This window comes from Colias philodice, chromosome 7 (genome assembly GCF_061535455.1).
Source record: "Colias philodice isolate Cphi_HAF_F1 chromosome 7, ilColPhil1 Martin Lab GWU primary, whole genome shotgun sequence".
Classification (NCBI taxonomy): Eukaryota; Metazoa; Arthropoda; class Insecta; order Lepidoptera; family Pieridae; genus Colias; species Colias philodice.
The window spans coordinates 3,396,672-3,410,378 of NC_143092.1; the positions used below are offsets into that span (position 1 = coordinate 3,396,672).

The 13,707-nt window shown below is 35.9% G+C and overlaps 2 protein-coding genes across 9 annotated transcripts in view; one reads left to right on the forward strand and one right to left on the reverse strand.

Annotated features, from left to right (window-relative positions):
* The window catches only part of Appl (amyloid-beta-like protein), a 110,823-nt gene extending 99,315 nt beyond the window's left edge, over nt 1-11,508 (forward strand). The window contains exons 2-17 of one of the 8 annotated variants that reach the window (XM_089697188.1): nt 148-309; nt 822-957; nt 1,292-1,528; nt 1,725-1,916; nt 2,152-2,324; nt 2,668-2,775; nt 3,183-3,308; nt 3,635-3,772; nt 4,164-4,310; nt 4,664-4,759; nt 6,664-6,846; nt 7,480-7,656; nt 7,837-7,929; nt 8,440-8,553; nt 8,946-9,101; nt 9,438-11,508. In XM_089697188.1, the coding sequence (XP_089553314.1) occupies nt 148-309; nt 822-957; nt 1,292-1,528; nt 1,725-1,916; nt 2,152-2,324; nt 2,668-2,775; nt 3,183-3,308; nt 3,635-3,772; nt 4,164-4,310; nt 4,664-4,759; nt 6,664-6,846; nt 7,480-7,656; nt 7,837-7,929; nt 8,440-8,553; nt 8,946-9,101; nt 9,438-9,548 (2,349 nt within the window). In that variant the 3' untranslated portion in view covers nt 9,549-11,508. The remainder of the gene's footprint in view (nt 1-147; nt 310-821; nt 958-1,291; nt 1,529-1,724; nt 1,917-2,151; nt 2,325-2,667; nt 2,776-3,182; nt 3,309-3,634; nt 3,773-4,163; nt 4,311-4,663; nt 4,760-6,663; nt 6,847-7,479; nt 7,657-7,836; nt 7,930-8,439; nt 8,554-8,945; nt 9,102-9,437) is intronic. The other 7 variants (XM_089697189.1, XM_089697190.1, XM_089697193.1 and 4 more) reach the window with 7 other exon arrangements.
* LOC149486965 (uncharacterized) overlaps nt 1-13,707 on the reverse strand; it is a 216,898-nt gene that overhangs the window by 119,566 nt on the left and 83,625 nt on the right. The window lies entirely within an intron of this gene.

Here is a 13,707-nt window from a genome sequence, read left to right on the forward strand (position 1 = left end):
TTTTGAAAACTTAAGTACATTAATAATAATATTTTTTTTTAACTTTACTGCCTGAATAGGTCAATGGAAATACCCCGTGTAACCCAGAATTCAAGATCTAATTTAACTGTTCATTCCAAACTAAACATAACAAATTATTTGTTCCAGACGACCAACAGCGCTGAGCCGCAAGTGGCTGTGCTGTGCGAAGCTGGCTCCTCCTACCACCCGCAGTACATGTCAGCTGCTGGCCGGTGGACCCCTGACCTTACCACGAAACCCCACAACTGCTTGAAGGACAAGATGGAGATACTGGACTATTGCAAGAAGGTAACAAACACGTCATGAAGAATTGAATGATTGCTGATCATTCTGTATAAAAAAAAAGAATCACTGACCACTGACTGACCCAATATAATATTACTGAGAAATTATTTGGACTAAGTATAACAAATAGGAATAATGTTTTATCGTTTTGTAGAGCGTGTCTTTTTGTCAACTGCGATTTTGTAAAGAAATGATTTTTATTGTTGCCACTTTGAGAGCCACTCACAAAATTTTGTACAATTATTTTTAAATGCGTGCTTATTCGCAAAACAGTTGAGCTTTCTGTCACTCAACACTCGACTTTTGTTTTATTTCCACCTCGTCTAATGGCTTCGTTAATCCATAAATATTTAAGCATAAATCTGAGCGTATAAATTTTACGTAAATTTATACGCTCAGATTTATTACTATACTTATTTCAGTGACTTTAAAACAGTGTAATTCAGGAAGATTTGTGTAACATAATCAGTGTAGCGATAAGACAGTGGAATTGAGAAATAACAATGTTTGTTCAGGTATATCCAAGCCACGACATCACAAACATCGTTGAGGCCTCCCACTACGTGAAAGTCAGCAACTGGTGCAAGTTGGGAACCGGGAACGCAGCCAAGTGCAAGGTTACACGATGGGTTAAGCCTTTCCGATGCCTTGGTATGTATCTATTTTTAATCTTCTATTTCTTTATCATCATAAATTTTTACTTGTTTGGTTTAATTTTCATAGAATTAAAAAAGACGAAAGTAATTGTTTGTCTCAATTTCAACATCCAACTGTTGCTTTACTTGAAGAGTGATTTTAATTAATAAAGACAAACTTTGTTTATTAAATTTAAAGTTTATAAATAATCTCATCCTCCCATAAAGTATAACTATTTTATATTTGTTTCATATCTTTCATGTTGCATTAAAGATTCCTATAATTGAAATATATCTTAGCTTAGTACTTAACTATAAGATGTTCCATCAAATTTTGGTAAACTGCAAAGATCATTTGGCGGCAGAAGGTCCATTCCAATCGGATGCGTTGCTGGTGCCTGAGAGCTGTCTTTTCGACCACATCCACAACCAGAGCCGCTGCTGGCAATTCTCCAGGTGGAATGCGACAGCTGGAAGAGCTTGTGCCCAGCGTGGACTGAGACTCCGCACCTTCGCTATGCTGTTGCCATGTGGAATTAGCCTGTTCTCTGGCGTTGAATTCGTCTGCTGCCCAAAACATTTTAAGGGTGGGTATTTTTTTAATTCTAGCACATATTCAATAGAATGACTTATGATGCAATTTTATAAGTAGGTATGTTTTTTTAAGTTAAGCAGCAACGATTTGTTTTTAAGCATTATGTTTATCTAAAGTAGATTTATATTCAAATGAGAATAAACAGTTTCCAGAAATAAATTGAAAATTTATTTTTGTATTCTGAACAGAAAACGTGAAAATGCATAAGCCCATGGACGTCGGTGTACCAGTGAACCCTGGTGCTGAAGAAATGTTGGCCGCCTCAGCTGCTATGGATGAGCGTGATGATGAACTGCTTGATGATGAAGATGCCTTGACCGATGATGATGATGACTCTCTGAATCTGAGCGACGACGACGATGATGACGACGCTGATGACGGTAAATTTTTATAATTGTTACAAGTGACTAAGAATTTGAATTTATCAATTAATTATTTTAATGAACCGTCGATATCTCTCTATTGATATATCTAGACTTATTTTGTTTATAAACTACGGTAGATCTATTTAATTTTGAAATATCTAAACTTTTAACAATGAGCAATAATTATTATTAATTAATGAAATATTCTATACATAATAATATACTGTAACCTATTTTAAAATTTATTTAGATGTTCAATTTGCAGACATGGATGAAGATGAAGACGCAGATCTGTCTCGTGATGATGACGCCGAGGATGATGACTACACCGACGGTGATGACTCCGCTTGGCCTCACCCTGAATCTTCCTCTGCACCATCTACCACTTCTTCTACCACCACCACCACGACTACCACTACTACGGTAAATTCCTCTGTTACTAATGTAATTCTGACAATCAGGTTTCAACGAAAATCTTAAGATTTATTTGTTTATTTGGATACTTGATCAACTACATTAATACCTCATCCCAATTCGATGGTACATATTAATTTTTAAAAAGACAATGCATTTAATAAATAATGCTGCATGACAATAATTTTACAAAATTCAAATCATAACTCGAGATAGTTATAACGATATACATATAAGAGATAACAAATTGGAACTGAAATAATTGTCTGTAATTGTTTATCGATAAAAAAGCTTAATCGTCTCCAATATTCTCCTATTCTTTAGATTAATGTTCGCGCATTCATTATTACAGGCCTCCAGCGCCACGTCTGATCCTTACTTCTCGCATTTCGACCCTCGCACTGAACATCAGAGCTACAAGGATGCCCAACAGCGTCTTGAAGAAACCCACCGTGAGAAGGTAAGAAAATTTAAGATTTATTTATTACTAGCTTTCCGCCCGCGTTTTGAATGAAAAACCGGGATTGCGTCATTTTCTCGGGATAAAAAGTAGCCTATGTCCTTTCTCGAGTATCAAAATATCTCCATACCAAATTTCATGAAAATTGGTTCAGTAGTTTAGGCGTGATTGAGTAACAGACAGACAGACAGAGTTACTTTCGCATTTATAATATTAGTATGGATGATCCAATATGGAACTATGTAGAATTTTAATATCATCACACTTCTTTGTCAGAAAAAAAACATCACTTAATCACGTTAAAAGTTAAAACTATTCCTGTTATGATGATGATATTATCATAATAGAAAAGAATAGTATCAAAATTTCGGAAAAAAATGTTATATGCAACATATTTATCCTTACAGATTACCAAAGTGATGCGAGAGTGGTCAGAGCTCGAGGACCGTTACCAACAGATGATGACGTCAGACCCCGCCGCCGCCCAGACCTTCCGTCAACGGATGACTGCTAAATTCCAATCGAACATTCAGGTACAATTTCATCATACTACAAAATAAATAATCCACTAAAACTTTTTCATAGAACTAGACATAGACATATTATGTAAATACGTTAATTTGGCACCAAATGTAGATACAAATAGTAAAGAAAGAAATAAAATAATTACACAAAACAAAAACACACAATGATGCCAAAATTTTACCCACATCAACATAATATCTTGCAAAGTTGATAAAGTTTTCCACACCTGTTTTCAGTGACCAAATCAGTCATAATAAGTAGGAGTCTAACATCCTAAATATTTTCTAAAAGGCTTTTTTTATCTTAATAATAATATTATGCTTTTCTTCATTAGTCGTTGGAAGAAGAAGGCGTGGCTGAACGCCGTCGTCTGGCTGCTTTACATCAACAGCGTGTGCTCGCTCACCTCGCTCAGCGCCGCCGAACCGCCCTCGCTTGCTATACTCGGTCTCTTCGCGATACGCCTCCTAATGTAAGTTGTTAAAATAATTATTTAGATTGTTAACTTTTCTAAGGTGTTTTTCTAGTGTGTTAAAGAAATCCATAAAAACTAAGCATCATACTAAAGGACGACATGCAACCTAAATATTATAATCTGACGTTTGAAAACACAAAAATCATTTTAAAAATTATAATTTAATGCTGATGATGCGCTTTCATGAGGTTTAGTAATTAGCTTTTTAGCTATTCCACATGAGGAAAACTATTTACACGCACCACGCCCAGATCTTAAAAAAAATGCTGTAATAATGTATTTTAACACCTATGCATACCATGTTTACTTGCAAATAAACGATTTATTTATTTGTTTAAAAAACACAAAAGCGGTATAAGGAATGTTCTAGAACAACTTCCATGCACAGGCCCACCGCGTCCAGAAGTGCTTGCAGCGCTTGGTCCGCGCCCTCGCCGCTGAGCGCAGCGGAGCGCTGACCGCGTGGCGCCGCGCTGCAGCCGCTGGACGGGAGGCTGCAGCCGCTGAAAGATCCAGCGCTGCTGATAGACTTCAGGTATTTTAATATTTATATTTATTGGTTGACTGTTCGGGGTTTTTCACACACGCACACAATTTGTTAACATGGATGATTTCTAAGAAAATTCACTTCTTATCAAATAGGAAATATGTGGTCTGATAATTTAAATAATTATAATGTTCATGTTGTGCTTTTCTAATGGAAGAGGTAAATTACAGATTCACTGCAAAAGTCAATGAAAAATCAATTCAATGAAAATAAATTTCTCGGTAATAATTCAGGAGTATATTCAGAACTAGAAAAACTTACAACGCAGTGATTTTTTAAATCAAACACCACTTTGAAAGTGAAAAATTTTAAATTTATTGAACATATTTTGTTACACGTAGGATGCCGACCGTGCTCTGCAACGTGCCTTGTCTGCTCTCCGCCGCCGCCCACACCTCTACGCCACCATTGGAACCGCTATTGAAGATTATGTTCAGGTATGAGTGCTTATAGAATTAGAATAATTTTCTTTTTAATTTTGTAATGCTGGACCTTCCAAAACTCAATTAAATGTAAAAGTTTCAAAGATATCTGTTTTCTAAAATGCACAGAAAATCTTCTTTTGTTTAAATACTAAAATAGAAAAGACCAGTTTAAGAGGATCTGCTAGATATTTCCTAAAAGAATTGAATTGAAAGAAAAATTGTTTATAGACTAGAGAAGATAATTTTTGAAACAAAAAAAATCGCAGTCGGATGAAACCTATTAGAGAAGGAGGGGAATATGATAAAAATGTAAGGAAAAATAAATTACGGTCAATCCGAGTTCGGGAAGCGGGAGGGGGGAGCTTTTAAGAGAAAAAAATGGTTTCTCTCGATTTCCGACAAAACTACAAGTCCTATAGAAAAAAGTTTAATGGCAAAGTTGTAGGTAATTAAAAGTTCTACAACTTTTGTATTCACAATTTTTTCACATACCACAAAATTTAGGTGAAAAATTCAAAAAACCAAGTTTTTGGTCTTTTATTTTTATCTACTTCAAAATTTATTTATTTTCTACGAAATTTGGTGGAAACTTACTTTATTATGTTCCAAATACACTGTATTTTTTTTGTTTGAAAATATTTATTTTCTCGCCTTATTTTGAATTAATACCAAAAAAACAACCTAATTTTCAATCGAAAAGTCACCCGTCAAAATATCAGCTTTTTTCAAAAACTTGGAGTGCCTTTTATTCATTGAAATCTCTACTTTCATATGGTGTAAAAAAAATAAACACCACCATAGTAAATGTTCTCAGGAAATGCATACAAACAGTGTGAAAATTAGCTTTTACTAAATCAGGCACACTTCTCGAACTACCTGAAATGTTTTTATCGACATCATTTTGCTTTTGAATATGCTGTAAAATATTAAACTTAGAACAGATAATTATTTTTCTTTTGAAATATTACCGAAAAGCCGATACAAGAGAAGATATAGAGTTCAAGAAGAGTGCCTGATTTAGTAAAAGCTCATTATTACACTGTTTGTATGCATTTCCTGAGAACATTTACTACAGTGGTGTTTATTTTTTTTACACCATATGAAAGTAGAGATTTCAATGAATAAAAGGCACCCCAAGTTTTTGAAAAAAGCTGATATTTTGACGGGTGACTTTTCGATTGAAAATTAGGTTGTTTTTTTGGTATTAATTCAAAATAAGGCGAAAAAATAAATATTTTCAATCAAATAAATTACAGTATATTTGGGACATAATAAAGCAAGTTTCCACCAAATTTCGTAGAAAAAAAATAAATTTTGAAGTAGATAAAAATAAAAGACCAAAAACTTGGTTTTTTGAATTTTTCACCTAAATTTTTAGGTTATGTGAAAAAATTGTGAATACAAAAGTTGTAGAACTTTTAATTACTTACAACTTTGCGATTGAACTTTTTTCTATAGGACTTGTAGTTTTGTCGGAAATCACGAGAAACCATTTTTTTCTCTTAAAAGCTCCCCCCTCCCACTTCCCGAACTCGGATTGACCGTAATTTATTTTTCCTTTTATTTTCATCATATTCCCCTCCTTTTCCTCTCGTTTGATGAAACTCCATGAAACTCCTCGGGTTTCATCCGACTGCGATTTTTTTTATCTTTTCATTATTTTTAAAGGCTTCTACCCCAGTCTATTAGGCAATTGTTTGTGTATAAAACATAAGAGAGTAAAATAGAAATAATGATCGGAAGTCAGTCTCGCATAAGACGTGCACCGTTGCACACATTAACTAGGCATTATAAAAAAATAATTATAACAAATACAGTTCATGAAAAGTTTTTGTGTGGGCTTTCATTTTACCAAAACCAGCGCCTGCTCACAGTTTGGCGCAAATTACTAATTACAAAACCACTTACCATTCCAGTCAATGCAATCCAAGGACGACATGGCCGTATCCCTGATGTCGATGACCCCTGAAGCCGAGGAACTGTTGTTGGACCGCATCGAGGCTGAGGTGCAGAGGGAACAGGCCGCAAGGGAACAACTCAACGCTAAGAGGGACCAGCGCACTCGCCAGAGACAGGACATTGAGAATGAACGTGCTAAGGTATTGAATGCTCTGCTCTCTGATTGGGTTAAAATAATATGCAGTTGAAAATTCTTCTGTGGTAGAAAGAAAGGAAAGACTTCTTTTTCTGACTTAACTAATACAGATCATATCGCTATTACTTTTCAGTTTAAATAGCTGAAAACTTTTACATAGATTGTCTTACAGAAAACGTTGTTTTGTATTGGGTGCAACTGAATATATAATTTGTGGTTAAGGAATCGGTTAAATGAATGGTTTCATTTAGAAGTCTACTCATAATTTACATTGTTTTACGAGATCATTTCTTTGTACCTTATTCCACAAACTTGGTATTTGCAAAAGCTTAAGACCACAGCAAATATTTATAGGCGACTAGATTTCCGCCCGCGGCTTCGCCAAGGAAAACCCGCATATTTCCCGTTCCCGTGGGATATCCGGGATAAAACCTATCCTATGTGTTATTCTGATGTATAAGCTATATTGTGGTAAAGTTTCATTCAAATCCATTCAGTAGTTTTTACGTGAAAGAGTAACAAACATTCATACATCCATACATACAAACTTTCGCCTTTATAATATACTAAATATGTAGTAGGATAGTCGTCGCTTACTACCAGACGACTCACCACATTCTATACCTTTACGTACCAGACCGCCAACGGCGTCAAGGAGAGCGAGGAAGCTGACGACGAGGCAAGCGAGGCCAGTGAGCCCGAGGAAACAACCGCGGCCCCGAGCAGCCCCTCCCCCGCGCCCTCCGCCCCGCCCTCGCCCGTCTCCGTGCACGACCTCACCACGCGCGCCTTCACTCAGGAGACTACTACTACTGTGAGTGCTACATTATATATTTCAAACATTTAAAAATTCTGAAGGATCCTGTCGCATTCAATTGGTAAGTACCCAGTTTTGAGATAAATGTATCTATGAATCTATGTATTTGTTATATCGTTATATATCTTCTACGTAATCCTCATTTTTAGCCAATAATTAAATTATGGTAATTTGCAGGAAATCATAACCAGCACCATGACAGAGGCCCCGGAGAGCGAGACCGAGACTGGCGAGATCAGCGAGACCTCGAGCCGACGATCCACTGGAGAGGTAATAATGCTAACAAATTTAAAGAAATAAATATTTTAAATTTTAAAGGATATCTTATGAAGCTAGAAAAGTTTAACTTAATGAAGTTGCAAGTTGTAAAATATTGCATCGATAAATTAAATTCTTTGATCTAGAAGGCTTACGCAGTACCTCATTCTAATTGTCATCACTCAGTTTACTACTACGTCTATTATCATAGCTTGTTTTGAGGATTTACCTCTATACCAACTATTTATTTCTTATTTCAGGACCTGAGTAATAAAAAGGTCCAAAAGTTTGTTAATTATATCCCAACTCTGAATTGTACAAAGTTTACCATACATGTTGAAATTTTTAATGGTACTTATCGCATTAAGCACTTAATGTTGACTTGGCGTTTAATGACTTTGAAGCTTTCATATTATGGTAAAAAAGAGCCAGTACGCATTGAAGGTGGCGTTAAATGACATAGAAGACATAGTATACCTCTCATATCAGACGGTATAAAAGAGCTAGTACACATTGGCGAAGGTGTTGTTCCAGACGGAGGGCGAGGGTCTGCGCGCGGCGCTGGAGCAGGCGGAGGAGCGCGCGCCGCCGCCGCCCGCGCACGCGCTCAAGCACGAGCTGCAGCACTCGCAGCCTGTGAGTATACACCACAGTGGACCAATATGTCTCACTGTGTTTTTTTTGAAGTGAAAACTTCTTTAGCGGCGTTGAGCACGTTTTCTGTAATGGATATAAAATCTTAAACTCGCGTCAGGACACAGGACCTGATCGAATAAGCGTAAGACGGATATAGACCGTAAGCGTAAGACCATTCCAAAATATCAAACATGCTCAACGTTAATAATCAACTTTTCACTTCTGCCGGCACTCCCGGAGTGCAACCCGTCTTTTTTTAAGTATAAATGAGAAATTTTTAAGTACAACAACAAAAAATCGATCAATTTTCGCCGAAACCCGGCTCCCGTTTTATTTTTATGCTATGGAATTTTATTTTCATTGAGTGACTTAACATGGGAACATATCCCCAGGGCTACACGGTGCGCGGCGCAGCGCCGGGCGGCTCGTCGGGCGCGCTGTACCCCGCGCTGTGCGTGGGCGGCGCCGCGCTGGCCGCCGCCGCCGCCGTCGCGCTCGCCGTCGCGCGCCGCCGCGACCGCGCGCCCTCCGCGCAGGGATTCGTGCAGGTGACCGTTATACCTAGATTTCAATTACTAAATAATATCTAGATTTTTTTACAGTAGAGTCGATACAGGCCTATAGACTGACAACAACGCCTGACGCAACCTATTGCCAGGCAGGCCGTGGGACCCTCGCTTATTTGTACATACTATCATATTATAGCAACATATTTTATTAAAACCCGTTAAATTAGGGAAATTTCACTGTAACTGATATATACCTTTATGTATAAAATTAATATAATTAATTAAAAATAAAATAATTATCTTGGATTCAACCTTTTTTATATGCTTAATTATGACTGCTTGTAAACTGATTGTTTATGTTGTTTTAATAACCAGGTTGAACAAACCGGCGCTGTGGCCCCCACTCCGGAGGAGCGGCACGTCGCCAACATGCAGATAAACGGATACGAAAATCCCACTTATAAATACTTCGAAGTTAAGGAGTAAATTTTCTCCCCCCGTAAACCCCCCACACTCCACCGCCAGGCTTGTCTTCCTTCTTCTTTCTAATGTTTCAATGCGAGGCGAGACTCGCATTTTAACCCCTTCTTTAATTGGAAATAACGCCATCTAGCGGTTATTTTGCAAACTAGATACTGTTACTTCGAAACGACTTGTGGTGTGTGCTTGCGTCCTAACAATTTCTGGGTTTAGCCCTTCCCCTTATATCTATGTCCTTTATAAATTAATTCTTTATGGAATGAATGTGTGAGCCGATACTGTCCGATCTTCTTTCCGCAAGCCTGGAGGGATTTATTTACGTGTCTATAAGAAGCTTATGTGATTAGTAAACCTATATTTTGCGATATTTCGCGGTCAGTCAAACAATACTTAAATTATAATACTTATAAGTGATATTGTTTTATATATTATGTTACTTTTATGTTTGCACCAAATTATTTATTTATTTAACTTATAAGATTAGGGTTAAGTTTTTGTCTAGTGTTTTAGATTTTTAAGTGTCACTTTGTAGGCAAGTTTTTTAAATTAAGTTTTGAGGCAACGGCTCAAAAGATAACATCCATTTCGTTTTGTCTCTTGTAACATTTGTACTTATTTTACTAACATTCCAACGATCTCAATATTTATTTGATTCTTTTTAATCTTGCATTTCTCAGGTGAATGTTATCCCTTGAGCGAGTCGAATAAACGTCCATGGTACGCAGTGTATATAAACTCCGCGTACAAATTCGAACCTTATTACTTACTCTTAAAGCCCGCTTTCCTTTTCTAACGTAGGTAGAACATAACGTGAATTTTATGTAATAAAATGCGAAAATATATTTTAATAATTATTGTGTACTTAGCGAAGGAACGGGCGGCAAAGCCGGCGCGGGCGAACGCTTTATTCAGCCTTCTAGTCTACTTCTAGTTATTGTGAACAAGTCCCTATACTTCTTTATTCTCTGTAGTATTTCCCCTTCAACTATTATTTCTATCTATTCTATCGTACGTCGTTTGCCCGCGGGACGATACTCTTAGTTCCCGATAGTTAAGAGCCTTGTACTCAAATTGAATAAAATGCCATCTAGGAGCAAAAAAGAACACATAACAGAAAATCTAGTCAAACAGTGCCATCATTGATTTACTTCTTTGTCTGTTTGAGTACTCGGCATCGGCAAGCAGTCAAGCTTAGTGGGTGTATGTATGGTTATTGTATAAGTAGATGTACAAAAAGTAATACATTATATAGATGTTTTAGCGTCAGATACATAGATATAAAGCAAAATATAATTATATATCGCATTCGTCCGATTAATGTAAGGGCTTGCGCTCGTGTCTACTCCCACGTACCACACTTAATGTTACGCCGTAGTTAAGATGTAATTCTGCCTCAGTATTATATACATTTAAGCTTATATGTTACATAAGCTAATAATTTATATACACGAATTCTATTTGTTTACGGGCGTAGTGACGTTACTACATAAGGAAGTCATATCAGATGCGTCGGCGTTCTATTTTAACCCAAACTTGTGTGGCGCGGTGTATCGGATAAGAGATGGCGTTAGAGTCGCGCCACGACGGGAAGGGTTGGAATATGCGCACGCCCAGCTTTTCGGCATTTACGTAAGATAAACTCACTGTAACGTAATTTTAATCCTGCATCACGTAACCGCTGTATTTTTACTAAATACTAAGTGACAAACCGACCACTTATTTTTCTAACATAACTCTTTGCTCAAAATCATCTGTCTTTTGTCGGTATTTAAAAATTAATGTCCATTCGGTGTTTAATATTATTGGATGTTCGTCAATAGCGATCGATGTACGTAGTGATCCTTATTTATGTGAATCCTAATCACTATTTCACGTATTTTTAAGAAATATTAAATGGTTTGGATATTTTTGTGTTTCCTGTGCTGCATTTTATTGTGAGTTCGAAGTTCAAATTAAATCAATAAATAGAAATATAAAAAAATTGGTGTTTTTATTGGGTGAAAGCCTTCTGTACCCCAGAATCCCTTTAAAATAATATATTATGTAAATAGGTATGTTATATTTTTATAATAAATACTTGTGTATAAAATGTACAGAAAATATTCTATAATTATTTTTTAACTCTAGATTTGAATTGAGTAATTCAGTTAGTAAAAATATAACATATTTTTTCAAGAAATGAAAATCCCACCAAAAACATTTTCATGTAAAATGTTGCCAAGACGAGCCCATATGATTCGCACTGTCAAAAAGTTATCAGATCTCATGTAGAGCCAAGCTTCTAACACTACACGCCCTAACTCTACAAGGCCTAACTTCACAAACTCTACACCTTAGTCAAAATATGTGGCTTGGCCATTTCGCTACATTCACATCGGCGTAAGGTGAAAAATTTATTCACTGTTCATTACTTTTGTGTTATACAATAGTTCTTGTAGTAACGAACGGCCAAGCCACATATTTTGACTAAGGTGTAGTGTTTGTGAAGTTAGGCCTTGTAGAGTTAGGGCGTGTAGTGTTAGAAGCTTGGCTCTACATGAGATCTGATAACTTTTTGACAGTGCGAATCATATGGGCTCGTCTTGGCAACATTTTACATGAAAATGTTTTTGGTGGGATTTCATTTCTTTTTGTAGGTTGTTTGTAACAATTTTTTTTAACAAGGAGTACCTATACATATATATATCTAGGGGAACCAAGTTTTAGATTATTAGATTAGACCTCTAGCGTCATCAAAATTTAATTTAAAATTACAGGTCTCATACAAACTCCCATCCCCTAGTTTAAGGGGTTGGGGGATGAAAGTTACAAGTTTTATAATTTTTTTGTTGTTTATGTGCTAATACTAGCTTACATACAAAATTTCAGCTTTCTAGGACATTAGGAAATACCTTAAGAATTTTGATGATCATCAGTGAGTCAGTGACGAAATTAGCGTTTTTTAGATATAAATAAAATCTGAAGTATAAAAGCTAATGTAATTAAAACTTAATACGTTCAATAAGTCCGCTATTGACAATATATCCCGAAAATTTTGTTGATCTAGCATAATCCAAACCCAAGTTATGAGGGTTCAAAAAAACGTCGAAGCGCTTCGAGAAAAGGTAGGTAGTGCCCGTGCGCCTCGCTTGGCTCGTCTTGGCGGGGGCACTACCGTGCCCCCAGATGAATTATTTAACACAAAATATATTAAAAAAGTTAAATTTAAAAAAGTTATCAAATAATAGGTACTTATGATGATTTGATAACTTTTTAGAAAGATCATTTTTATAAAGTCATAGCCCATAGGTAAAACTTAAAAAAACTGAAACATGATAAGTAGTAAGTAGGTTTTTTTAAGAGTTATGGCTGTAATATTATAGTATCGTCACATTATGTACAGTAACAAACAAATAGCAGATACAATTTTACAAGAAAATGTTTCAAGTTTTTTAAATAATAGTTTTGGGCATTCTTTGCAATGAGATTACACATATTATTATTTCAGACAAAGCCACCTGCACCGATAAAATATCGATATTAATATACAAAAGTTACCCTATACCTAAGTTAAGTCGTTATAGTAGTTTTCATTTTCGTTTTTTAATACTTTTTTTTAGATTTGAGTGATTTCTTATGGTACATCTATAAACACAAACACAATAAAAAATCGCATTGAGATTTCATCATAATGGAAACTTAAGTAACATCTAAATAAATAAAAAATCATAAAAAAATATTAGAAAAAAAGTCTAGACTCTAGAGGAAAGCTTGTCCTTGGCTTGTCCAGATATTTTGTTAGACTTAACGCCATCTATGAACAGTTTAATAAACTAATGTAAGACCTAGACGGTTGTCATGGTAACTTCACGCCCTTGCACGATGTAACCACGTAACCATGACTACCGTTGGGACTTGGGTCAATGAAGGAGGATGTTCATGTTGGGTGCCTACTGCCTACACTTATGGCTGCTCCACATTTGTGCCGTGAATTTCTTACAGACTACCAGACGAACGACAAGAAATTAAATCAATGGATTGTTTAGCATTAATTAATATATGCAGTACGTACCTAAGTAGATAAAAATAAAGTTGTAAACATTGGTTGTAAAGAGGATTATAATAATTAGGCAATTGGACTTGTATACTTACACGAGTTTAGAAATTTTAAAAGCTTTTAAAAATA